The 27,065-nt window shown below is 46.1% G+C and overlaps 1 protein-coding gene and 1 pseudogene across 4 annotated transcripts in view; both read left to right on the top strand.

The window, feature by feature from the left end:
- GPAT4 (glycerol-3-phosphate acyltransferase 4) overlaps window positions 1–24,746 on the top strand; it is a 33,978-nt gene extending 9,232 nt beyond the window's left edge. The window contains exons 1-13 of one of the 4 annotated variants that reach the window (XM_035003969.1): window positions 2,012–2,054; window positions 2,980–3,983; window positions 12,803–12,872; window positions 13,252–13,552; window positions 14,338–14,412; window positions 15,516–15,605; window positions 15,757–15,850; window positions 16,466–16,581; window positions 17,423–17,478; window positions 17,664–17,749; window positions 20,997–21,125; window positions 21,213–21,292; window positions 23,219–24,746. In XM_035003969.1, coding sequence (XP_034859860.1) covers window positions 3,819–3,983; window positions 12,803–12,872; window positions 13,252–13,552; window positions 14,338–14,412; window positions 15,516–15,605; window positions 15,757–15,850; window positions 16,466–16,581; window positions 17,423–17,478; window positions 17,664–17,749; window positions 20,997–21,125; window positions 21,213–21,292; window positions 23,219–23,327 — 1,371 coding nt within the window. In that variant the 5' untranslated portion in view covers window positions 2,012–2,054; window positions 2,980–3,818 and the 3' untranslated portion in view covers window positions 23,328–24,746. Of the gene's footprint in view, window positions 1–2,011; window positions 2,074–2,114; window positions 2,211–2,979; window positions 3,984–12,802; window positions 12,873–13,251; window positions 13,553–14,337; window positions 14,413–15,515; window positions 15,606–15,756; window positions 15,851–16,465; window positions 16,582–17,422; window positions 17,479–17,663; window positions 17,750–20,996; window positions 21,126–21,212; window positions 21,293–23,218 lie in introns of those variants that run through there. The other 3 variants (XM_035003971.1, XM_035003970.1, XM_035003967.1) reach the window with 3 other exon arrangements.
- Window positions 18,413–18,617, top strand: LOC118010138 (annotated as a pseudogene).
- Window positions 24,747–27,065: the final 2,319 nt, after the last annotated feature.

The raw sequence follows: 27,065 nt of genomic DNA, 5'->3' as shown, positions 1-27,065 counted from the left end.
AATGCTTGTCTCTAGGCATATTTGTTCACTACTAAATACCGCCTGACATAATGTGTGGCACATAGTATGTGCCCAGTGAATATTTGTTGAATGAATGAACTCGTCGCTCTGAGAACTGAGGAGCACTGGAAATTGGGTCGTTTGGGGGCTTAAAGGCCCACGTGTGCCATTCAGTGGGTTGAAGAGTTTAGTTAGCTTAGTGATGGGCTCTGTCACATTCCCTTCTAAAAGGCTGAGAACTACTTGGTTCTTAGATTTTTCTCTGGACCCTTTGGGCTGTTAGGGGAACTTTGGTCCAAATAACTCTCCGTAAGTTTGGCTGAAAGCTGTGGAAATTAAGAGAATGAGCAAATACTACCTCATGCTTATGGAGTCATGGTTATATTTACTGGAAGCAAAGTGATACCCTCTCCTAAATGAGCAGTTATCTGGAAATTGTGGTGTGGTAGAGCTCTGCTGTGACTAATTTTCTGATAATATTTCCAGAGATCAAAGTTTGTGTTAAGGACGCCTAAGACACCAGTCTTCTGGCTTTAATGGCCGCTCTGCTAATCCAGCAAGATGTTTGGAACTCTGTCTGATAACTGCAGTTGGCTTGCTTTTTCTCTTTACTTCTAAGAATTTATGTGAGGATTGTTTAGCATTGGCCAGATAACTTGTTTGGCTAGGTTACTGTTCTCTCTGTTCTGGAGTCTGGCACTCATGAACATGAACTCAAGGGGTGGGGCAGGACCCTAGAGGGGAGTTCAGTGCCTCTGGGGGGAGAAAGGAGTGGCTGGATCATGGGTTGGCAAACTGTAGGGTCAGATAGTAAGTATTTTAGGCTTTGCTGGCCGTGGTCTCTGTCACAAATTATTCTTTGTTTTTTACAATTCTTTAAAGATGTAAAAACCATTCCTAGCTAAGAGTCTTAGAAAAACAGGCCAAAGCCAGATTTGGCCTATGGGCCGTGGTTCGCCAACTCCTGAACTAAGAGAGGGAATTAGTTTATAGCAATAATATGTTTAATGTTTTGGGGACATGAACCCAGAATAACCTTGGGAATTCTCAGTTGATTGTGATTTGAAGAAAAGAGATCTAAACTCTGGCATGGGAAATCACAGTGACCCCAGTGTCCGTCATCTTGAGTCCATGGAACTCAGGGTAACCATGGCTAGTGGGACAGAGAGATTTTGCTGCTTCTTTTCCACGGGAATGCTGGACAAGGGGGACAGGGAAGAGTGGGACAGAGATGTGGCCCTAGAATTAGGCTGGAATTAAACAGGTTTAAAGAATACAGTGACTCAGCAAATTAAGTCTCAGAAATATTTCTAATTTCCTCAGCCTCTGCTGGGATGTTGTTAGAAATCTGGCACGTAGAGTCAGTTTGGCCAGTTTATAAAAATGAAAGGGTAGGTTTGTACCTTGGATTCTGAGAACACCAAATTCTGATACATGAATCCAGATTGGCCTTGTGGTTTTTCTCTGACCGCAAGAAGTTCTGTAGAGCAGGCCTGGCATGAAGGAAGTGTTAATTTATTTCAGGGTAGTTTGGGAGTTAGGAGGGCATAGTGGTTAAAGAGCCTGGGCTGTGAGACAGATCCCCTGCTCCAAACCTACTCTGCTACTTAGTAGCTGTGTCATTCTGGGTAACTTACTTAATTCTCTAAGCCTTGATTCATCCTGTGTCAAATAGCAATGGTAGTAAGAACTCCACCATAGTTTTGTGAGACTTAGGTGAGGGTCAGATATGTAAAATGTTTGTTATGGGAGCTCAGGGTCTTTCGTGTTGTTAGTATTCAGTAAACGTTAGCAGTGATGATGATCGTGTTAAAATGGAAGAACTGGAGGATCCAAAATAGGAACTAGTATTTGTGACTCAGTGCCACGGAATAGCATGTCCTGTTGATTTAATCACTAAATGCGTGGGAATGTAATGGGAGCAGTACTGGGTTAGGAGTCTGAAGAACTGGATCTGTCTCTGTCTGCCTTTGTTTCCTAATTGGTAAAACAGAAATAATACTGTTGACAGGTTATGAAAGAAACTGTGAAGAGGCTCTACGAGTTCTAAAAAGGTACTGGACAAAATTTAAGGTAAAGGTAGTAACCTGCTTATTCAACTTCTCAACCTTCTATAAATGTATAGGAGCGGAGCCAGAAGGTGATTGGTGTGAAGCCGCAGAGTTTGCCAGAGATTTGAAAGGACGTTCCCAAGTGCAGGACTTGCATTGGTAACTTGTGGTTAGAGATAAGTAATATAAAATTGAAATACTTTTGTAAGGTATTTAAAGTAGTGTAGTTCACGAGTGGCTATGTTAATTGGAAAAAGCCAATTTGAAAATACGATACAGACTGAGCCACCCTGGCGCCCCTATGGTATAGTCTCAAAGTTGAAAACTATGCACCTGTAAAGAGAGGGAGCCCTGCATGTGCTGATGGAGTACTCTTCCAAGATATGGTAAGCTAGAGATACAAACCCAAAACGCAAGTTGAAGAACAGTGTGCAGAATATGGCATCATTATTGTTGCCAGGGTGAGGGGGTGAGTAGTAAAGGTAAGTTAGGATTTCCTCACGTAAGTGCAGAACACCTTGGGGAGAATATGAAGCTGGTAACACGGCTGCATCTGCTGGGTATCTGGGGACAAGTAGGAGGGAAATCTACTTTTTGTAGTATAAATGAAATGTGGCATATATCCGTATATGATGGATCTTTTGTCCAAACTTCTAAAATGTGGCATATATCCATATATTTTCTCTTCAAAAACTTGGCCACAGATGATATCGTTGGAATCGAAAGCTATACGAAACATCTCCATTTGCTTCCCGCCTCTCCGTCTGCCAGACACCTGTCGCTGTGCCTGCTCCCTTTGACCTTGATGACTCGAGAAGCTGGCACTGACTCTAGGCTTACTCTAAAACAGCCCCCCTCACCCCCAAAGCATATTGATGTTTCTCCTCTTGATTTGTGTGACTGATGGTGTTTCTGTTTCCACCCCCAGCTTTGGCAGCATGTAAGCAACTTCTTGCCAAGAACCCAGGTCACCGCTGAGAAGGGGGCCTTAGGGAGAAGACCGTCCAGAGGAAACCAATGCCAGACACGTCTGGAGTTAACGCTCAGCGCAGGCAGCATGAGACATTCTGTGCCAGCCCCTGGGTCCTGCTGGCAAAGACTGTAGCTCTCCAGGTTGGAGGGTCCTGGAAGCAGCATGCACCAGGAACCTCTCTAGAGGACGAATGGGGCCAGATGTGAACTCTCTACAATGAACACAGTTTTCAGCTTATGAAGGAGTTTTAAGTAAAACAATTATTTAATTTCCACATATTCAAGTTCAGTAGCCTTCTGTGTGAAGGCCAGCAGTCACCCCCCCTCCACAGAAGTTATCAGGATTGTTCTGGCACCAAGTTGAACTCTTCTTGGTACTTCTGGCAATGACAGATCTTCAGAACAGATTTATCTACTAAATGCTCTTGAGCAGGAAAGAAAAAGTAAAACTTCTGGAAGGAGCAGAAGGGTAACAGAGCAGAGATCCCTCCCTCACTACTCACTTTCACAGAAACTCTGCCTGGATTCGGATGCTTGTACTGAAGATTGGTCCTGCCACATTCACCTCCAAAGTCCATCGGTTCTGGGGAGAGCTGGCGTTTTTGGGCTGCCCCCTGTGGCCCTTTTTACTGTCCTTCTGCCCCCAGGCAGTCAAATGATGTGAACTTGGAACGGGGTTTGCTATCCTTTGGGGACTCGCTTTCTTTCCCAGGCCGGTGCTAACTGACAGGACCATCTGAAGACGGTGGTTTGTTCTTGGGGTGGAGGGCACTGGCCTTGCCTGGATCTTCCACCATGTTCCTGTTGCTGCCTTTTGATAGCCTGATTGTCAACCTTCTGGGCATCTCCCTGACTGTCCTCTTCACCCTCCTTCTTGTTTTCATCATAGTCCCTGCCATTTTTGGAGTCTCCTTTGGCATCCGAAAGCTCTACATGAAAACTTTGTTAAAAATCTTTGCGGTAAGTTGTGCTGTTTACAAATGGTTGCTTCACGGAGGATGGAGGAAATGCTGTTATTAGTAAAGAGTTTTTCTTACCTGGCAGATTATTATCTCTCTATTGCATACAGAGAAAATTGGGAGAATGGGAAGTAGCATTTTTAGTAAAAAAAAAAAACCAAAAACTTCCCTAAATGTGTACTTGTGAAAGCCTTTAGCAGACTTTCTTTTCGAGCTAAGGTCCTTGTATGCTTGATTCTTCTGAGCAAGGCAACCTATTCCATAACTCCACACCTTGCCTATTTATAATTTCAAAGAGAGGGGCTTAGAATTTAAGAAAAAATCACTGCCAGACTCTGCCTCTGCTTATGTAGCAGTTAATGAAACACGGAGCTGCTGCTCACATATTCCCTCACTAATAAGTTTGGGAGAGACTTTTCTCTTGTTTAGACTTAAATATCTTAAATAGATTCTTGTATTTCAGACAGAAGAAATTAACAGGGCAGGGCATTTGGTGAATTGTTTTATTTTCTTAAAGACAGGAGAAGGACAATCAATTTCTTAACATATGTCAGAACTTAGCTAATTATACCGCTGAACAAAACTGGCCACAGTGTAAAGGAACCGTTCCTGGAAGTTGATTTTTGCCACAGGACTTTTAATATCTATCCAGAGAGTTGGTACTTTATTAGCAATATCTGTGTTCAGTAGTCACCAAATCTTCATTCTTGTTCATAGCTGAGACCATATATAATTTGAGAAGTCAAAAATTTGAGAAGTTACTTATTCATGTAGTATCTTATGGTTCAGAATAAATTCATTCATTTTCCTTTGGTTCCTTATAATTCTTCAGTGGACAGGATATCTACATTTTGTCAGTGAAAAAATAGAGACTCTGAAAGATTAAGTGAGCTGTATGAAATGTTACTTTATGGTGGGAAATATTTTTTATGTGTATTATTGAATCTTGGGTTTGGGTATTTAATATTCCTGTAAGAATGTGATTTTTGTCACATTTAAGAGTGGCATTTATTATATTCACAGTGTTGTACAGCCATCACCTCTGCCTAGTTCCCTAACGCTTTCATCACTGCAGAGGGAAACCCCACACTCATGAAGCAATTGCCCTCCATTCCCCCCCCCCACCCCGCCACCGTGAGTTTATTATGTTCCAGCTCTGGATTTGCCTATGCTGGATATTCCATATTCGTGGAATCATATAAAATGTGCTCTCTTATGACTGCCTTCTTTCATTTAGTGTATTTTTGAGATTCATCCACATTATAACATATTTCAGTACTTTTTTTTAATGGCTGATAGTATTCTATTATGTGTCTGTACCATGATTTGCTTATCCATTCATCCAGTGGCGGACATGGCTGGGCTGTTTCCACCTTGTGGCTGTTGTCAGTAGTGTTGCTAGAGTGTACCTGTTTGTGTTTGAGTGCCTGTTTTCCGTAGTATGATTTTTGAGCCCTACGGATGGTCTCTGAGGTTATCTAGTTCCTTCCTACTCGGGGAATAGTATGGATGCCAGCAGCTTGAGTGTCACCTAAGAGCTGGTTAGAAATGGAAGTCTCAGGCCCACTCCACACCTGCTAAATTAGAATCTGCATTGCCGCAAGATCCAGGCGATTCATATGCACACTGAAGTTTGAGAAGTGGTAATCTAGTCAGTCTTTGGACCAGCTACTTTGCTTATGTGTCGTATTTCTTTTAATAATCAGGAAATGTAATTTTCTTAAATTTCAGTCCAAGAAAATCTTCACTGGGGCCCAGGATTCCAGTGGACTGTATAACTTACTACTCATGCCCTTTTGCCACTGTGGAAAACCAGTTAGAGGGTCAGTAGAACAGCTAGTAAACTTTTAGGAGACAACACTGAGTGATGGCTAGCTTTCATTCAGGTTTAGAAGCAAGTGGTTAACTGATAGATCTATGGAAATCCTTATTTTTAAAACGTAGAAATCCTAGAGTTATCAGCCTTTTGAGTTATTCTGTAGTAACTAAAATTTTCTAACTTGAATCGCTTTGGGCCACAGAAGGCCTAGAATCCATGCATATTCTCTATTCCATTTTGAATATCTTCCCCAAATTAATATTTTAAAGTTCATAGTCAATTAAAATCCTTCTAATTGTGACTGTATTTTTAAATTATATTCTTGTGACTTTCAGTGTACATTATAATTACATAGCTGAAATTCATTAAATATATATTGTTGGGCCAATCCATGGGATAGGTAATATTGGCCCGTCAGAGGCTTTCTTTGCCGACCACATCTTGAAAATCACTAGTTTAAGGCGCAGTGATTTAGAAGTGATTATGGAAATAATGTGTGTATATGTGTGTATATTTATGTATGTACCCATTTTTTACCCCAAGATTTAGGATTTCAAGAACTGGATTTACACTTCTTATTTCCTAGAGATGTGAACATCAGGCACTAAAAGGGTTCTGGGTACTCTGGGTGCTGTCCTGTTGAGCTGCCTGGATAATTACAACTTGGCTATAAGCTAGAGTCAGGGGTAGGCTAGAAAGGACCGATACCATTCCAGCAAGGTTATAGGTGGCTCTGCAAGAATGTCTGGTCTTTTCTGACTCTATTACTATTCTGAGTTGACCTTTAATGGACAGTAAGAACTGAATGCTATATATATCATCATTAGTATTAGACACAAGTTGGATTTGGCCAAACTGGTTTTGTTTTATTTTATTTTATCTTTTATTTTTTATTTTTTAAAGATTTTATTTATCGGTCAGAGAGAGAGAGCACAAGCAGGGGGAGTGGCAGGCAGAGGGAGAAGCAGGCGCCCCGCTGAGCAAGGAGCCCAGTGCAGGACTCAGTCCCAGAAGCCTGGGATTATGACCTGAGCCGAAAGCAGACGCTCAACCAGCTGAGCCACCCAGATGCCCCACTTGTGGGTGTTTTTTAATAGACTTTTATTTTACCTTTTTTAGCCTTTTCATCCTTCCTAAATCAGGCTGCTATGTATAATTTTGGAGCTGTAGAAAGCTCAGAGATCATCTTAATTCTGTGGGTCTATCCCCCAACTACACATTTGAATTACCTGGGGAATTCAATAAAAGTACTTATTTGGGGGCACCTGGGTGGCTCAGTCAGTTAAGCATCTGCCTTTGGCTCAGGTCATGATCCCGGAGTCCTGGGATCAAGTCCCACATCAGGCTCCCTGCTCAGCGGGGAGTCTGCTTCTCCCTCTGCCCTTCACCCTGCTTGTGCTCGCTCGCTCTCTCTCAAATGAGTAAATAAAATCTTAAAAATAAATAAATAAATAAATAAAAGTACTTATTTGGGAGCACTAGAATCTCCCCAGAGATTCCAACTTAATTGGTCTGGATGGGTATATTTTTAAAACTCCCGAAGTGATTCTGAGGTCTGCTATCAAAAGGTAGAGTCTGATCGACATCCTCGTGAATAGGGGGGCCTGCTTTACGACTTGTTCCTAACAAATAGAATGTAGTGGACAGGGTGCCTGGGTGGCTCAGATGGTTAAGTGTCTGCCTTCGGCTCAGGTAATGATCCCAGAGTCCTGGGATCGAGTCCCGCGTCGGGCTCCCTGCTAGCGATAGCGAGGAGCCTGCTTCTCCCTCTGCCTCTGCCTCTCTCTCTTTCTCTCTCTCTGTCTCTCTCTGTCTCTCATGAATAAATAAATAAAAATCTTAAAAAAAAAAAAGAATGTAGTGGACATGAATTATACTGTGCAATAGGTGAGATTAGGTTAGAAATGGCAGTATAACTTCTGACTCTTGGGATGCTTGCTCCTGGCACCCAGCCACCATGTTGTGAGGAAGCCCAGGCCATGTGTTAGGTATTCCAGCTCACAACCCCAGGGAGACCCTGACAACCAGCATTGACTGCCACACACAGGAGTGAGCAAGTATGAAGAGGATCCCAGCCCTTAGCCTTTGAGCCACGCAGCCAATGTCAAACCTCGTGCAACTTGCAGATTCATGAGCGAAATAAATGGTGGTGGTGTTTTAAGCCTCTAAGCTAGGGGGTGGTTTGCTATGTAGCAATAGATAACCAGAGAAATAATATAATATTAAAGAATTTTAAACATTCATTCATGTTTACACAGCTTCTAATACCTTAACATTTTTGTACGTGCATTACCTTTCAGTCTTTGGCACTGCATTCATATTTTATGGTTGTGTTAATAGCATGTATATATAGTTTTGTATCCATATTTTCTTTCAGGATTTTGTCAGCCATTTTTAATAGGTAATCTGCATAAAGATGATTAAAACTGCATATCCTCTTGGTCCATGCAGTACCTATACCTGTGCTTTTGGCAGAACTAAGCAAGCCCTGGCTTAACAGCTAGTTTCCCATAATTAGTGCATCCTATATAGAAGAACCTCAGTATCCCTGCCAAGGGGAGAATATGGGTGGGTCAGTGTCTTTTCAGTTCCCTGTCCTGGAAGACTTGACTCGGTGTAGGTCCTGTCAATGCTGAGTTGCAGCAGATATTCATGTGCAGAGGGCAGCAGTGGCCTTTAAAAGTGTTTTTGTTTTCTTAATGTTTGTGCTTCAGATTTACCCTCAATACAGTGATGATGGTATTATTTGGAGTAGAAGTCCTGGGAGTGGCTTTCCACTGAGTTGAGAATGATTTGGAAAAGAAGGAAGTAGAAAGCCTGGAAATAGATGGAAAGAAATGACCTGGGTGATTTTGCTTCATGGGCAGCAAGGGCTTGATCACGTCAGGTCAGAGACTGTTGTAAATGTTACAACAATTGTAAACATGCCGCTGGAGAGTCCTAGAAAGTGGTAGTTGTGAGGAAATTGAAGAGGCTGTACAGTGGGAGTGTGTAGTGGGATGGACATGAGTTTTTGAGTTAGTGGCCCTCAGCTTGAAATCCAGGGCTCTTCGATGAGCTCTGAAACTTGACCTAAGTCGTCAGACTTTCCCATGTGCTTCCTCATCTACAGAGTGGAAGTCGTAACCCCTGCTTCATGTGCTTGTAGTGAAAGTGGTCATGTCAACCAGGCATGTCCTCCCTACTCCAGCGAGAAGGGTGACTTTAACAGAACCCTGATGAGCTGAGAGGATGAACTGAAGAAGGTGAGAATATGACTCTGGCAGGGAAGGTGATGGGAAGTAGTTGTAGGTTGTATCTTTTCACATGGAGATCTTGATAGAAATACTGGGAGTTAAATTGCAGCCTTTAGCGACTGCCTACTAAGTGTAAGACCTTCTATCAGACTCTGCTGGAGTGAGAACATGGGTGGGTTCTGGCTCCTGTTCCTCAAGGTATTTACAGTGTAGTAAGAAAAACAAGTATATGCATAAATAACTAAATCACAATTGGATGCTAATTCAGATACACCAGGAAAGATGAACTCTGCAGGAAATGGGTAGGTAACATTTCATAGAAGAGTTGGCATTTGAATTGGATCTTGAAAAGGCATTCTAGAAGCACGGGTGAGAAAGTACAGTCTTGTTTAGAGACCGTACATAGCTTAGTGGAGCAAAAACATTGGGTGCGTGGAGGGAGTGAGGTCAATTATAGAAGCAAATGTTTCTTTAGGCATTGAAAAGCCATTGAAGTTTTTTTGAGCCAGGAAGTGACATGATCAGACTGGCAGCATGTGTCTGGGTGGCTTGAAGGGAGGAAAGGGCAGTTGAATTGCCTTTGCATTAATACAGGCAAGAGAATAAGCTAGAGAGCGAAGGTAATGACATCACACGGGAGGCAGCTGTGAAAGAGTCCCCTTTCAGGGGAGGAGCGAGAGGACTTGGTGACAGATGGGAAGCCTGAAAGCTTGGTGACCAGTGCCATAGGAGGAGGGCCAGAGGGAGGGGAGCACTTTCAGGGTTGGGAGGTGTGCCGTCTTTAATTTGCAACATGCTGGTGAGGGCTGGTTGGACTTGCATGGAAGATGACCAGCAGGCGCTCGGATATGTGAGGTTGGCACTTCAGTGAAGTGAAGATTTGCAGATCTGCTAGTAGCTACTTAGAGGTTACAGCTGAAGCAGGGAGAGAAAAGAGAGCTGTTCAAAGAGGTAGTGTGTGCAGGGGAATAGAGGTACTAGATGATGAGAGCCTGAATTTTCTAAGGGTCTCATTCTTTGGGCATACATGGTTAGTTCATGGGACAGTGCGGTGAGGGCTGACTGAAAAGGAGGCAGTTTCTGCTGAGATTAGGTTGCGAAGTCTGTTAGATGTGACTTGTGATTAATTCCTAAATTTCAGTGTTCAGTAGAATGAATAACTAGCAAAAGTATACATTGCACCCTCTGCCTTTCTAGGAGCTGGGCCTGCCTTTCACCTGCCAAGGTCTGCCTTGGTTTAATGTTACCTAAGAGTGCAGCATCGTTAATGCCCTTAACTGGTCTCTTCTCTATCCAGGAGAAGCTGAGACAAGAATAATTGAGTAATCTGATGCTGAATAGCATGGTAAATGGCATCGCATGTCAGGGGAAGGAGAGGAGGGTTATAGGAATGAACTCTGAACCTAGGATTCTCCGTTTATTCTGGATCTTCTGAAAGTGACCACTCAGAGAAGCCAGCTGGGGAGTTATGAGACATTGCTCATGTGCAGCGCCCCTTTCCTTCAGTCTTCTCCACAGGGCCAAAGTGATCCGGTTCACTGATCAGGCTCTTCCCAGCTAACAGCCAGGTCCCTCCGGCCTTGCGACTGGACAGTTCTCTCCTAAACACAGAAACATTTTGTAATGTACCTGAAGTGTGAAAAAGCAAAGCTAGATGTACAGAGCAGGAGGGCAAGGCGATGTTGATGACAGCTCTGCGATAGAGCTAGAAGCTGTAGGGTCTCATTTAACCTATACCTTTGCAGTTAAAACACCTCAGCCATCTTGAATTTTGCAGTGAAGCAGTTCTCACAGACTTAAATTCTAGTGCTCGAGAGGCTTGATGTCATATATTAACTGCCTATTGCAGCCTCATCTGAGTATCAGAATTGTCAGTACAGAACCACGTTCTTCTGATTCTGTCTGTGCTTGCTGTACCAGTGCAGTCTTGGCCAGAATGGAAAACCCCAAACTCCAGTTGAGTGGCCTTTGTTTGTATGTCAGGCTTGCTATAAGCTCTCTTGCCCCTCTTCCCCGCTTCCCTAGATGGAATTCCCAGGTGGAGTCTACCTTCCTCCATTGTAGGCATTTCTTTTACATTTTTTTCTAGAAAAGATCATCCATGCATAGAGCCAAAAAACATCAGTGCTAAATATCCGAAGTATAGAAAATGGGCTCTGTGGGTTTTCTTGCCTTAGACCTCTTATGAGTGGGTGACTCTAAGCTGTCTTTTTTTCTTAGACAGTGGTGTTTGAAGAAATTTCCAGATGAGGTCAGATCACTAATTAAACTCATGTCCTGCTTTTGGCTCTGCTGGACCGTCCAGAGCAGTCTTGCTGATACTTGAGGGTTCTCTCTCACCTTGCGTAACTGTGGAAGCAAGTTTGAAAAGACACCTTTTAAAATATCTATTCTATTTCTTTGACTTGCCATGGACATAACTTTTTTTTTTTTTTTTAAGATTTTATTTATTTATTTGACAGAGACACAGCGAGAGAGGGAACACAAGCAGGGGGGAGTGAGAGAGGGAGAAGCAGACTCGCCAATGAGCAGGGAGCCCGATGCAGAACTCGATCCCAGGATCCCGGGATCATGACCTGAGCCGAAGGCAGACACTTAACGACTGAGCCACCCAGGCGCCCCTGGACATAACTTTTTATGCAGTGATAACATATTCCAGTTAGGGATAAGTGAGCTCGTTTTCACCTCTCATTATGGGATAGTGGGAGAGACCCTGGCTCAGTGTAGTTAGATGGGTGTTAAGGAAGGGAGACTCTAGGAAGAGGCTTCTTTTCTAGATCTCTTCTAGAGTCATTATTTCACTCACAGTGAGGACAGTTAGGGTGTTTTGCAGTTTCCCACGTTCTGTCACATATATGATCTCATTTGATCCTAAGCAACCCCATGAAGCAGGAGGTTGATGTACCATCAGTCCTATTTCGTAGATAGAAAAGAGTGTTGGGATGAGTTGCTTAAGGGACTTAGCATAAGTGTTCAATTAGATTTTTTTTTTTTTAAGATTTTATTTATTTATTTGACAGAGAGAGACACAGCGAGAGAGGGAACACAAGCAGGGGGAGAGGGAGAAGCAGGCCTCCCGCAGAGCAGGGAGCCCAATGTGGGGCTCGATCCCAGGACCCCGGGATCATGACCTGAGCCAAAGGCAGACGCCTAACCATCTGAGCCACCCAGGCGCCCCAGATTTTTTTTTGAAATTTCCATATGGTGTTTTTGTGTGTTTTTGTTTAACACTATGCCCTTCTATATCATGTTGTGGGGTCCTCCTGTTACGAGGCTACTCAGAGGTGGATGGACAGTCTAGACATGGATATTATTTAAATACTCAAAAACTAAAATTGTTGCTTCTGGAATAATTTGGGGGGTAGGCAGCATCAGGTGGTAGGCAGTTGCTGAAAGGATGCTTGATTTTGCTGTTTGTGAATAGCTGCTCTTTGGCAGTGAAGAAGAAACAAGAGAGGTCTAGCTAGTGAATTCCTTAGGTACCCTGAAGACAGATTTGGGCAGAAAGAACCTAAGCCCGAGAAATTTACCCAAGCTTCTTGAGTCTCTAGGCCTTTACTATAGGTGACTCATCTTTTGTTCCTTGTCATCAGGAGGGGGACTGCTCTAGAAGGAGAAGGCTTTGACTTTCCTTTTAGAGTGGGTGCTTTCTCAGCTACAGTCCGATCTCAGGTGACTGGGATTGAGGCTTTCCCAGAATGGAAATGGAGTCATTCGCTGTATGAAGAAGGATCTCATTCTGTGTGTTGCCGTTTCTCCCCACAGTGGGCCACCTTGAGGATGGAGAGAGGCGCCAAGGAGAAAAACCACCAACTTTACAAGCCCTATACCAATGGTAAGACTGGCTCTTCCTTCTTATCCCAAACAGTCCCTTTGAAACATGTTCCTAAGTGCTTTTAATTCCACACATACTCTTCACTGTATCAAAGGGAGGATGTGGACTCTGAATATTTTTTAATGATTTTTATTTATTTATTTATTGAGAGAGAGAGTGCGGGCGGGGGGAGGACCAGAAGGAGAGCGACAAGCAGACTCCATGCTAAGCACAGAGACCAGTGAGGGGTTCGATCCCAGGACCCTGAGATCATGACCTGAGCTGAAACCAAAGAATTGGATGCTTAACTGACTGAGCCACCCAGGTGCCCCTGGACTCTGAATATTTTTAGCATGCTTCCTCCCAGCATGCTGCTTGACATGGATATTCTCTTTTGCAGGAATCATTGCAAAAGATCCCACTTCACTAGAAGAAGAGATCAAAGAAATTCGTCGAAGTGGTAGTAGTAGGGCTCTGGATAATACACCAGAGTTTGAGCTCTCTGACATTTTCTACTTTTGCCGGAAAGGAATGGAGACCATTATGGATGATGAGGTGACAAAGAGATTCTCAGCAGAGGAATTGGAGTCCTGGAACCTGCTGAGTAGAACCAACTATAACTTCCAGTACATCAGCCTTCGGCTCACCGTCTTATGGGGGTTAGGAGTGCTGATTCGCTATTGCTTCCTTCTGCCACTCAGGTGAGGGCAGGCCGGATGGGGATTAAAGGCCTGAGCTGCTGGCTGCCTAAGCCCGGTCATGGTTGGCCTCCCTGTGTCACTCTGCTTTGCTTTTCCATTTTAGAAAGGAGCATAGTTTGATTCTGTCACCGGCCAGTCCATCTGACTCTTGGAAGGGGACGCTGGTGGTTATCTTTTAAAGGCCCTTGGATTTTCTGCATATCAGACAGAAATCGTGGGGTTTCTTAAAATCAGACTACTCATCTAGATGGCCTAAACAGGGATAGGGAACATGGTGTACTTTCTGGCCACTCTTCCCTGGGCATGGCTGATGCTTTCCTGCAAGCTTACCTCTCTAATACAGAGGCATTATTGAGCTCTCAGTTTTTCTGTACCACGTGCTATTCTGAGTACGCCTTGCCAGCTGCCGGTACCTCAGGCTCTGCTTCCTGTTGCTCCCCAGAAAAGCTCTGCTTCCGCCAGGGTGTGGAGCCAAAGGGAAGGGTAAGACAGCAGGACAGCAGGTGCCTGAGGGCAGAGCGGCCAACAGTAGGCTTTTCCATCATTCTGGCTGCCTGATGGCTGAGGAGATAGCATCTACTGAGAGCCAAATCCATAGCTCACTGTCAGTTTGGAATTAAAATGATTTCTGCTCTCTTTCCTAGATGAAACTCTTACCTGGATCCTAGGTGATCAGATGGTCTTGGGGTTGGTTTTCGTGATGCTCACTTTCATCTTCACACATTCCAGTCTATCTGTAGTGCAAGGGTTTGTTTGCTATGTTTTCACGTGTCTTCTTCTTACAGGATAGCTCTTGCTTTTACTGGGATTAGCCTTCTGGTGGTAGGCACGACCGTGGTGGGATACCTGCCAAACGGGAGGTGAGTGGTTTACGAGAGTCCGTGTCTGGAGGGTACTTAGTTCTGCAATGGCGGCTCCAACCAGACCACTCCTTTGGGGACAGCCAGACCCATGGCATCTTAGATAGATAAGATAACCCATTGATAACAGTGGCGTCAGCATTAAGATTGTATTTTTCACCAGTCACACACTTCCCATTTTAAAGACAAGGGAGGGGGCGCCTGGGTGGCTCAGTTGGTTAAGCGACTGCCTTCGGCTCAGGTCATGATCTTGGAGTCCCTGGATCGAGTCCCGCATCGGGCTCCCTGCTCGGCGGGGGGTCTGCTTCTCCCTCTGACCCTCCCCCCTCTCATGTGCTCTCTGTCTCTCTCATTCTCTGTCTCAAATAAATAAATAAAATCTTTAAATAAAAAAAAAAAATATTTAAAGACAAGGGAGGAACCTCACAACCATGGAGTCCAGGGCCAGCATATTTTTTTTTTTTAAGATTTTACTTATTTGACAGAGACACAGCGCGAGAGAGAACATAAGCAGGGGAGGGAGAAGCAGGCTCCCCGCAGGGCAGGGAGCCCAGTGTGGGGCTCAAATCCAGGACCCCGGGATCATGACCTGAGCCGAAGGCAAACGCCCAATGACTGAGCCACCCAGGCGCCCAGGGCCAGCAGATTTTACAGCATGTCATTTAGTTTTGAGCATTCTGCTGTGTTGATAAATTGGTAAAAGGAAAAGAAATATAGGTAGGGCTTTTTTTGTGGAGAAATTTGTTCCTTCTGGAAGTTCTGGGGCTAGCTCTCTTCTTCCCTGGGCTGGTGAGGTTAGACTCTCTGTCCTTGGAAAGGAAAGGAATCGAGGAGGCTCACCTTTGCTGGAAATTTGAGGGCTATAAATTCTAAACCCAGTCACTTCAGTAAATAGAAGCACTTCTCGTCATTTCTGTTTCCTCATTACATAGGCATAAAGACACTTGTACACCATAGAGTTTTACCATATGCGGTAATATTTATAAAAACATCTGCAGTTGTAAAGGGCTGTAGGCAGTGATAGTTACATTGTTAGAGGCCATAACTTTTACCGACTTCCTATGTATAAAGTAAAAATAAAAATCTTCGTCCTGTCCTACCAGGTTTAAGGAGTTCCTGAGTAAACATGTTCACTTAATGTGTTACCGGATCTGTGTGCGAGCCCTGACAGCCATCATTACCTACCACGACAGGTGAGGGCACTTTGCATGACACGGGGAAATGGCATTGGCCAGCGAGGGCTCTTCTGAGCTCTCAGAGCCCATGAGGTGGGTGAGTAAGGGCTGAGTTCCAGATCAGTTGTTTCACATGGATTTTGTTGTTTTGCGTTCTTTTTAAACACAGGGAAAACAGGCCTAGAAACGGTGGCATCTGTGTGGCCAATCACACCTCTCCAATTGACGTCATCATTTTGGCCAGTGATGGTTATTATGCCATGGTAAGACCATTTTCTGTTGCTTTCTTGGGTAAGTAAGAGCTTTAGAATGCTCAGGGCTGGGATGCTTCTGGACCCTTCAGAAAGCCCTTACTTAGGAATATAAACGTGGAAACACGTTTTTACACACGGGCTCCAATCTAGATTGTCACCTCTGTTTCTGTTGCTTTGAGAAATCCTTGGGACTTTGATAGGGGGTATTCTGAGCAGGGTACTAACTAAGAGTGTGGTTGGAGATTAGACTTTGGATGTTTAGGCAGACCATGGAAGGGAGTGAAGGACAGGGAAGGAGGATTTGAAAGGACTGGGTTCAAGGGCATTGGAGAATTTGCCCAGGAAAAGCATTTTTACACAAGGTATTATTTCTTTATTATTTCTTTTTTGGGTTTTCAGCTATGTTTTTAATGATGTATCTTTGATATCACTGAATAAAAGGCAAAATTTAAGATTCAGAGAGTCTAATAATGGTTTCTTAATAGTGAGAAACCTATGCTTATCAAAATGTTAGAGGGTGAGAGGTTGGGGTACTTTCCTTTTGGGATCTGGGGCTGACTCCACAGAGCGGGGAATTTGTGTGAGGATGGCTTCACTCCCGGTTATGCCTTTCTGTGAGATTAGGTGGGTCAAGTGCACGGGGGACTCATGGGTGTGATTCAGAGAGCCATGGTGAAGGCCTGCCCGCACGTCTGGTTTGAGCGTTCTGAAGTGAAAGATCGCCACCTGGTGGCTAAAAGGTAAATCCACAAAATGCCATTGCTCTGTATGATCAGTTAGAATGAACGCGTTTTAGGCGTGGTTATCCCTCCACCGTAGAATCATAGCGTCTTCTACACTGAGCCTGTACTCCTTTCATAATAAAACATTTTTTTCCCTAAGACATGGAATATAAGAAGGTATAGAAACCTTGGTATTATTTGCCAAGTTAGTAATCGCTCAACCTTTTTCATTCCTTCTACTCATTGTGATAAACCACATATGAACTTTTAAGGCTATTTGAAATCTCAAGGTGAACTCATTATCACAAATAAAAACAAACTTAAGGCAATGGAAAAAAGGTAGAGCTGGGGTACATAATGGCAAGAGCTTTGCAGGAAACCGAGAGGAATGAAGACTTAGCTGAGACCATCTTCTACAGGGACAGGTGAACCTGCCCCGGATTCCCTTTACTGCATCTCTCAGGGACAGTGCTAAGCCAGGTGGACTGTAGGTTTAACCCAACACGGGTGTCAGGAAGTCCAGAAATCCAGTAACAAGTGTTTATTGAGGGTGCTGTTAGCAAGGCCCTGCGGCAGGTCACATCCTTTAGGTCGTCCCAAGTCTGAGCAGTGTCCTCTACATAGACCTTAATACTTAACTGAACAGCTGAATTAGTTAAGTAGTCATCTGATTCTCCCTGTCTGTATAAGTTTTGTCTTTATGAGATTCAGACTGTGGGTTTATAAAAGATCATCATATCTGTTAACTTGCTTTCATACGCCATCCGGTGTGACATCTGCATAGCTTATTTATAAGTGCATTTTGATGATGATGGATGTAAGGCTGTCTGAACCTTTGTTTTCTTTTTCCCTTCCAAAGACTGACTGAGCATGTGCAGGATAAAAGCAAGCTACCCATCCTCATCTTCCCAGAGGGTAAGAAGGGGTCGATCCCTGTAGAGAGCTTCTGTGTGGGAGGGTCCGGAGGCCATGCAGGATGGTTTTATCCTGTTTGAAGAGCCATTAGAAGAATTTTTCTTAATATATTTAGTTCTTAAACTCCTAATCTCTGAGGTAAAAGGACCAAAAGAAATTGCACATTTTACTCTCCTGTGTTTTAGGAACCTGCATCAATAATACATCAGTGATGATGTTCAAAAAGGGAAGTTTTGAAATTGGAGCCACGGTTTACCCTGTTGCTATCAAGGTACAAGACCTCTGAGGGCGCATGTGGTCATTGTCACAGCTGCCGTGAATGGGACACAGCGAGAGAAAGGGGAGGAAGAAGGTGGTGTCACCGGCCAGCGGGTCGGTCCTCCGGTGGAGCAGCTTGGGCCGGGCTAGTGTGGGTAGAGTGTGCTAGAGGAAGAGAAAGGAATTGTTCACGGTTCACAGCCCGCTAGAAGGGACAGGGGGTGTCTGAATGAGGACCAGCCCATTCTAGCCCACACCTCACTGCCATCACCAGATTCAGGAAATGGCAAACTCTTTCACAAGCTTTGCATGCTGTGCCCCGCTTATGACATCTTCATAAATCTTCCAGGAGTGGAAGGTGCTCCACTTGAAGAGGAGGCTTGCTGTAGGGAGTGGGGGGTATGGCCCAGCTGGATGTGTACATTTGGTGGAAAGGGGAGCATGGATAGCTACAGATGTGTCCTTAATACTGAAGGAAGAAACAGCTCCACTGCTTTGGGTTGTGGTATCATTGTAAACACCAGGAACTATTGATGAAATGCATCTCAAGAGCTTGTCTAGGCTCTCCCCCACCTTTTAGGAACTTGTACTTCAAACTCACTGGGAAGATGGGATTCAGTTAGTCCTTTTCCTCTCTCCGCCTTTACATCCATCTGGTTTTATAAATCCATACGTTGTACTGTTTCTATTGGCAGTATCGTAGCCAATGAGGTTTATCTGAGGCGCGATTATTGCTAATTGAAAACTTTTCCTAAAAGAATGTTATTACTCGCATTATTACTTCTAAACACTACAGGCTGTTGTCAGTGTGTTTAGTGCTTACATTGAAATCTCAGATCAGGGTAGAACAGCAAGTACATTTGTGCCAGTTCTACCTAAAATTTAGTTTCCACCCTTTCGCAAGGGTCCGCGTGTTGTCTGCAGAGCACTCTGGAGAGGATCCGCGTCACTTAGCACAGCCAGTGCAGTGCAGGAAGAGGGGTGTCTCTTGGGGCGACGAATGCTTACCAGCATTCCCCTTTGCCAGGGAGGCCGAGCACTGGGGCAGCAGTGGTAGATGCATGGTGGCTGGAGGAGAACTGGCTGACCCATGGGTTAGGGCTGCCCAGGCCACCTGTTGAGGATGCTGTCTCTGGGAACAGCATGAAAGAGAACAGTCTGTTAGCGGTGTCTGCCATGGGAGGAGAGCCTGGGGAGTGGTGTCTGTCTCCTGCATCCCATCCTGCATTTCAGTATCCAGTGCTCCCCATACATGGGCAGTAAAAACAGTATTAGAAGAGGCCCTTCCTTACTGTTTGCTCCAGAACATCAGTTCTTTGTAGCTGTATCAGCATCCCCTGGAGGGACTGGGAAAATGCAGATTGCTAGGTGTTTCTGAACTTGCATTTCTAACCTGTTCCAGGGTACTCCAGATGGGCTGGTTGAGAACCACACTTGGGGAGCCCTGCTGTGGAGCAGTGGTTCTTAAACAGTTTTGAGACATGGACCCTTAGGCCACTTACGGCTCCTCTCCAAAGAAAAAGTCATGTCAGCTTTACATATAATTTCATTTTGTCCACAGATTTATTTAAGCCCACTTAGGATTAAGAACTGCTCTACAACAACGTTGCTAGTTTTGTAAAGCCTTCATTGGTAACCAAATTTGGATAACCTTAGCAGTTTCAAGGCTCTTACTATGTTTCCACCAAAATTAGGCCATTATTTGATTTTGAGAAATTTATTGCAATTTTGAGTTTTTGCCGCCTTTTTCTATCTACAGTGTCAGCCCAGCATGGAACAGAGATTCAGCTCTAAACAAAGGGCTTTCACATTTGATGTCAACTACTTTATCCATATAGGGCTTTATAAAATATAACACCATTTTCTTCAAAACATAAGCATTCGTTTCTGTTTAAAACTCATTCTTCTCCCTTATTTCCCTTTGCTATTATAATGTAAGCTCACGGAACTTTCTGTAGTTAAATCTAAATTTCTTAGTTCAGTCTGTAATTTAATCTAAATGTCTTCCTTCCTGTGTAGTCAGGTCCACGGCTAGGCATAGTTATCAGAAACTGTGAACAGTTTCTGCTCTGAGAATCATGAAATCTAGGCTTGAGGAGCCTGAAAGATCCTGTGGTTCACACCTAGCCCCACTCCGTCAAGGGCAACTCCTCCAGCATCCCTGCCGGTGCTCCTCTCGAGCTTCTCCAGGGAGAGGGCGTTTCTCACACCGGTAGCAGCTTGCCCCTGCGGGATCACTCTTGCCATTCCACCTCCTTTTCTTTTTCCACACTCTGGTCCCCATCTTTGCTTTATAGTTACAGCCTGAGGTCGTGTGTGTGATGGCCCCTCAGACATTCGCTAGCAGGTGCAGGATGCTCCGTTCGGGCATTCTCTTTGAGGACTCAGTTCCTTTGGTTGCTTCTTACGTAACTTCCTCCCTCACCTCTCCCCCACTGCTTACCTGCCACTTAGCTTTCTCTTCTGGTGGGTGAGACTGCGGGTCACAGCTTCAGCCACGTTGCCCACAAAATGCAGCCTTTGCTTCCAGTAGAGTCATTGGCAAAAGAAGGTATCTGGTGAGCCTGCTGCTTGGTAGGAAGCGCAGCACGTGCGTGGCGGAGGCCTCATGAGCTGTCGTGCGTGCCTCAGGTGCTCTGAAGAACGCTGTTGACGCCATCAGCCCAAAGCCTCCTGCTCACAGTTAGCTTTGTTCGTGCTGTCGTCATGGAAGTATATCAGAAGCTTTGTCGTTGTTTTCTCCTTGGTCAGGGGCACCAGAAATGATATTAAAAAGTTGGTATGTTTGGGTGAGGTACTGTAGAAGTACGGATGAATGAATGAGGCAGTGTTGGAGACAGGCGAAGCACGTGTGGTGGAATGTTCTAATGGTTAAATCTGGGGAATGGTGGTAGGAGAGTATCTTATGCTGTTCTCTCCGGTTTGGGATATGCTTGAACACGTTAAGAATTACATACACCTATGAGTGAGGAAGGCGTGAAATGGGTCAAAGAGGGAGCTCATTTGTTTGAGGAAAGCAGTTCGGGGAGTCCTCCCTGATGATCGACAGCAGAATCTTGAGTCCATCGGGAGGTTCATGTTGCTAGAGGTCAGAACTGCCTGGGCATAGAATTACTTCAGAAGTGTTCATGGAGGGGTCTGAGAGCGGCTTTCTGGAATTGATACTGCCCTAGGTGACGCAGTCACAGAAGTTGCTGGCGACACCCACGTTTTGTTAGAACTACTGACTTCTTACCATCCAGTTTTCCACTGCTTTTCAGTATGACCCTCAATTTGGTGATGCCTTCTGGAACAGCAGCAAGTATGGGATGGTGACGTACCTGCTGAGAATGATGACCAGCTGGGCCATTGTCTGCAGCGTTTGGTACCTGCCTCCCATGACCAGAGAGGTGGGTACTCACACCATGCAGAGTTCTTGGCTTCCTTCTGTGTGACTCCAGCCTGTGTTGAGTGGTCTCATTTATTCTTTCTTACAGACAGATGAAGATGCCGTCCAGTTTGCAAATAGGGTGAAATCCGCCATTGCCAGGCAGGGGGGGCTCGTGGACCTGCTGTGGTGAGTCAGAGCCGGGTTTTATCTGCAGAGTCTAGCAGGATGTGAATTTCTGAAGCAGATGCTGAATTGTCTCCTTTTACGAAGAATCCGCCTCTCCCTGGTGTGGAGAATTAAGCTCGCCAGCCTTGGAGAGTGAGCAGTGTGACTCCTTTCTCCTAGTTCCAGTTCAGAAGTGTCCCATGCTGCCTTGACCTTGGGCACACAGAGCCCAGCACGCTTCGTCTGAAGCAATTGATTCCCTGTACCTTCTGGGGTCTGTACCCGTCTGCCAGGGCACCCAGATGGTCCTTGTCTCTTTAGGTAGGGGTGACCTGATGCTGGTCTGGAAGCTGCCTAAACTGGGCTCTCTAATCTTATGTATTTGGTAAAACTGGACCATCCTTAGAAAGGCAGAAGTTTCATTTATTACAATGAGTTGTTCCTACTAGAGCAGGAGTCGGCGAGCTCTCTCTGTGAAGTCAGTAAATACTGTAGACTTTGTGGGTCATGCGGCCACTGTCGTGACTGCTTCAGTCTGCCACTCGTGTGACAGCACCCGAGACCATATGGAAACACATGAGTATGCCTGGGTTCCAATAAAACGTTCTCAGAAGAGGTGTCAGGGTAGGTTGGGCCCACGGGCCATAGTTGTGGACCCTTACACTAGAGTATGAGGTGGTTAGACCCCAAATAACAGGAGCTGACTTGGGAGGAGTGCTGGTTCAGGGAAATCATCCCACCCTCCGGGGCCCTTTGTTTTAAGCACAAGGGTCAGCTCTATGGGGCACTTGACTAAAGTGGGCATTATGGGAAAAGGATGTAGTAGAGATTCACATTTTAAACTGACATGTGGGTTCTCAGGTGATGGCATGGTCCTTGAGCACTCCTTGTGAGCCAGGCACTGTGCCACTGCCGGGGATGACCTCACCCCATCCTCACAGGAAGCCCATGCAGTGTAAGAACTGTTACTCCCATTTCACAGATGAGATAGCAGAACTTGAAGAGGTCCGGAAACTTTCTCAGAGTTGCAGAGGAATCAGGGCACCAGACTTTGAACCCAGGTCTGACAGGCTGCTAGAGCTGGAATGTTTAACCACTGTTCCACATTCCCTGTCCACGGGGCTACCTTTAAAAAGGCACCTTTGCTGTGGATTGTAAAGGGCATCACACATAGAAGAGCGTTCGCTGTGAGGTCTGTCCAGTGATGGGGAGGGGGGTTGTGCTTCGTCAGACTTTCTCTGCCACCACCACCTGCATAACTCAAAGGGGGAAGTATAGGTGTAGCAGAAAGCCTGAACGTGGACTGGGGTTTCCGTCAGTCACTGAAGGTAGGTGATGCTAATTCTAGGGTGTAGGCAAGCAGTTGGGGTGCCAGTTAGGAATGGGACTTTGAAGAAGCAGATCCCAGTGTCAGCCCAGGAGTCTGAGAGTGACTTGGATTTCTCTCCAGCGCCATCCTTCAAGCATGGAAGAAGTAAGGACTCGCAGTTCCCCTTGTGTTCGTTGTTGGCGTGCATCTCTGGGTCTGAATCTTAACAGACTTTATTTCACAGATGAGATTTACAGATGCATTACCTTCTCCGTAGTTCTTAAAGCTTGGCTCACCTTTCGTGATGCCAGAATACCTCCTGTATCTGTTGTCGGGTGAGGGTGAATGTTTGAGTAGAAAGCGTTGTAAACTCCTTGGTAGGTAGGTTTGAGCGATTACAAAGTACGTTGACCGTGAGGAGTGACTTCTGACCCCAGGGCAAGAGTGAGAGATTTAAGGTAGAAACGGTGGAATTGGGGAGTGCCGGGTCAGTATCTGAGGTCACCCTCATGGGGGAGAGAACCATGGAGTGCTTTTGTTTCTGACAGCTGCTTCTGGGGTTTTGAGCAGCGTGGTGCTGTGATGTAAGGGTGGGTAGGAGGCCGTCTTTGCTATTACATCACACTCTCTCTCATCAGGGATGGTGGTCTGAAGAGGGAGAAGGTGAAGGACACGTTCAAAGAGGAGCAGCAGAAGCTGTACAGCAAGATGATCGTTGGGAACCACGAGGACAGGAGCCGGTCCTGAGCCTGCGCCTCGCGCTGGCTGGAGCCACCACTTGCAGATCCTGACCCGCGAGCCAGCTGGAGTTGCTGCTGCCGCCCGCCCCCGCCGCCCCCGCCGCCGCACCCTTCCCAACTCCGGGGCTCCTCAGGCCGCTCTGGATCCCAGGACTCCAGCTTCTTCAGACCCGCCCCAGAGATCCCTGGGCGCACCGTCTGAAGTGGACGCTGCTGGGGCTGCTGCCCAGGATGAGATGCCTTCTTGTCTCTTTTACACTAAGTCCGTTGGAGGAATGCCATTAAAGTCACCTCTCCACCTGTACGTGTGTGGGGCTGAGTGGTTGGGAAGAAGCAGCCACGTTCCCGTGTTCAGGACATTAGCATGTCCGTCTGTTACAGACTTTGTTGGGGAAAGGGTCCCCCCATTTGTGAGGAGAGGCACTGCCGAGGCAGTGTGACTTGCTTCAGTCTCAACATCACCCCCCGAAGCCTCGGAGCTCTGCAGACAGGATAAGAGGAAAACCGCTGTCTGCGGGGGCTTGCGGCAAAATGAGGTTTTAATTCTTGCGCTCCTGCCCACAGGCAGTCACCAGAGGGGATGGCAGGAAGCGAGGTGGACCGGTGACTAGGGTGTGGTGGGAACCAAGAGTCATTTTGTGTTCGAACTCCACTGCTAACCCTGAACTCCCATGTGACTTGCTCTTTGTTAACTGGTGCCTCAGTTTCCCCATCTGTAACCTGGATCAGGAGGGGAAGGGTGGTGATACCTACCTCACAGGGTTGTTGTGGGGATTGAAGTGCTACTTTAAAGGACAAGTTGTTCAGTGTTACAAATATAGGTCCATGAAACGTGGCAGGAAAAGGTCTGAACTCGGAGCTGCTGCAGAGGGCTTTGAGTTTCTTTTTGTGAGTAAATAAAATTGTCTTTGATGGTCAATTAATTGAGGGGTTTTCCCCTTCACTCTTTGTCCCCCGGATGTAGCCCTAGGCAACACGCTTCATACAGCAGTTACAGTTCTCTGACTCGACCAAAGCCCCGAGACTGTAGGGAATCCACTTGACTTCTGGAATGAGGAATAGTAGTGTTCAGAAGAAGCTCCTCCTCGTATCAGATGTTTGCCTCTCTCTCTGATTAACTTAGACTTCCAGCACAGACTGAGATGTGGATTTCTCCACTGATGGGTGCCTGGCATTAGAGGCGTGTGAAGAGGCACCATTTGTTGGGGACAAGGGCAGGGCAGTCTGGATGTAAGGACAGTGGGAAGCAGCAAGGAAATAGGGGGGCAAGGTAGGAACAGAGGCTCTGGAAGGGTTAGTGAGGGGACAGGATGGGCAGGTGGCTCTTGGGTGCACTGTGGGCTTCCACACAGCCGGAGGAAAACTGTGGGCTTCCTGGGTCCCCTGCGCCCGCCTACAGTCACCATGAAGGCGGATCCAAAGCCAAGCAACCCTCACCACTTCTGGCTCCTAGGGTGTACCAGTTTCACATCCCTAACAAGAGAGAGTTGCCTTCCCCCACAACCATTTACCCATCTCTCCGTCCCTCCCCACTCCCACCCCTGGCTCCAGCATGGCACAGCTATGGCACAGCTGTGGCCCCTTTCAGGATTTGCACCAGCTGTGGTAAGCGTCACCTCTCCCAGATTGCCCTCTGGCCTGTGCCCGGGGATGAGGTGGGAGGGCAGCCCTGCTCCTGAGGCACTGACTTGATAGCACTTGGCCTGCCCTGCCCTGACTGCTTCTGGTTCCTTTGCCTCCCTTGCTAGCCTTCCATTTCCTCTTACCTGCCCTTTCGCTAACCAGTGAAAAACAATTTTTCTTTCCAATAAAAACCCTGTTTTGACTGTAAGGAACAGCCTCTTATGAACTGTTTTACGAAGAGGAAACAGTGGTTTTCAGCCTTTAGAGGAGGCAATATATTTATAGTGTTTAAAGACCATCCAGAATGATCTTTAAAATCGGTTTTAAAGATCAAGTTCCCTTTTTTTAGAAGTTCTTTTCTAAAAAGCTCTGTTGCTTAGTACGTTTGTATCATGATTTTCACAGGTGTGCTGAAAAGATCAAAACAATATTAAAAATATGCCTATCTGTTGATGACCTAGCAGAGGATTGCAAGAGCCTGGGTTAGAGTCAGCTGCTGTGTAAAGAAATATTTGTGGAAACTAAGCAAGGATTATTTCACTGTTTTACCAAGAGGAGAAATGTGAATTTCACCCCCAGAAAAGCAATTTCTAAAATTTTCATTTAGTGCTTGTCGTAAGTATGGAGACTCATCAAACTACACAGCCATTCTTTTTAATTTGGGTCCTGCAGGCCCCACATTACCCCTAAGTCAGATGCTTGATTTGGGATAACTGGACAGGTCTTGGGTGGTAAAGCCTTACAACACGCAGGAACGACAGAATCAATGTAAAGAAATGTCAAGTACAGAATACTCATGCTTAGGATCCTCGCAACAACGAGGATGATTCGGGAATAAAACCAACGGCATCAATTGGTGGGATGAGCACTGGCCAGCTTCTAATCCCACTTCCAAACCTGCTGCTCATTTGCTGTTTTGACTTTATTTCTCCATTTCCTGATCCACAATTAAGGACTTGGGCTAGATGGCCTCCAGAGCTCTTTCCACCTCAAATGTCTGTAATTTAAAAAACCCTGGTTCAAACTTTAGTTCTGGGTTCTAAAGTCATCTGGTTCAGAAGTAAGTCCGTTTGTATCGGTTTAGTCCCTCTAGAACATAGGGCTAGTGGACACTCCAGTAGAGGCTGTCCCTCAGTGTTTTAGGTGAGGCGGGGCTGCGTGGGTTTGAGTGGATCTCGGCAAGCTGTTTCCATTCAACCGGGAGGTATTGTTGTTCCAGCTAGTTAGAGAAGGAGCTTTCCAGAAAGGCTAGTAACGTTCCCCGGTCAGAGGGAGCTCGGCAGAAGGCCGTCAGTCAGGCCAGAGCTCCGCAAGCTCAGCCTGATGGAGCAGTTTGAGATGGTGGCCTTGGGACAGGAGAACCAACTTGAGCACTTGCTTCTTTACTCCCTGCGGCTGCCCTTCCGAGGGGAAAAGAGGCTGGCCGTGAGCGGGCAGGGAGCGCCCCGCGGTGCCCCGAGTGCCCAGCCCTTGGCAGCAGCCCCCCGCCGACAGCGCCGACAGCGGGCGCCAACCCTGCCCGCCCGCAGAGGTGTTCTGGGTCCGGAGAGCCTGCCGTTCCTTCGGGGAACTGCCCCCGAGCCCCGTGGTCCGTGGGTGGGTGCCCCCGCGTCCGGGCCACGGCAGCGACAGCGAGCCCGCCGTGGTGTGCCTCCGGGGCGCACGCGCGCTGCGTGGCCTGGGACTTGCGGGCCGGAAGGGCAGCGGCACGCACTCTGGCTCTCGGACCGGCTAGGAGACGGCCGTCCGGCCATCCATCTTCCGTGGCGCTAACACCCCCTCTCCCCCCCAGTCAATATGTCTCTCTCCGATGGGAAAGTTAATAAATTTTGCTCTAGATTAAAAGTATTGATCATTTCATTCGTAAACGATAAATAAAAAGGGGGGACTTTTCATTGCAGCCGGGGTAGCGTCTGGTGTATTTTGCCCGTGCAATCGCGCCAGGCGTGGGCGGGCGGGGGGGCTTCTCATATGCATTCCGGCCGGCCAGCTGCATTGATTTTCTATTAGTCTCCCCAGCACCACCCAGTAACACATCATTTCAGTACCTGCTATTAATGGCCTTTTGATAAATAATCACTTGTAAGTCAATAAATTTTTATTAAACAGTGTGGCTCTTTGA

This window comes from Mirounga leonina, unplaced genomic scaffold (assembly GCF_011800145.1).
Source record: "Mirounga leonina isolate KUSES-001 unplaced genomic scaffold, KU_Mleo_1.0 Mir_128, whole genome shotgun sequence".
Taxonomy (NCBI): Eukaryota; Metazoa; Chordata; class Mammalia; order Carnivora; family Phocidae; genus Mirounga; species Mirounga leonina.
The sequence above is the reverse complement of the archived record's forward strand: the minus strand, read 5'-3'. Positions and strand labels throughout refer to the sequence as shown.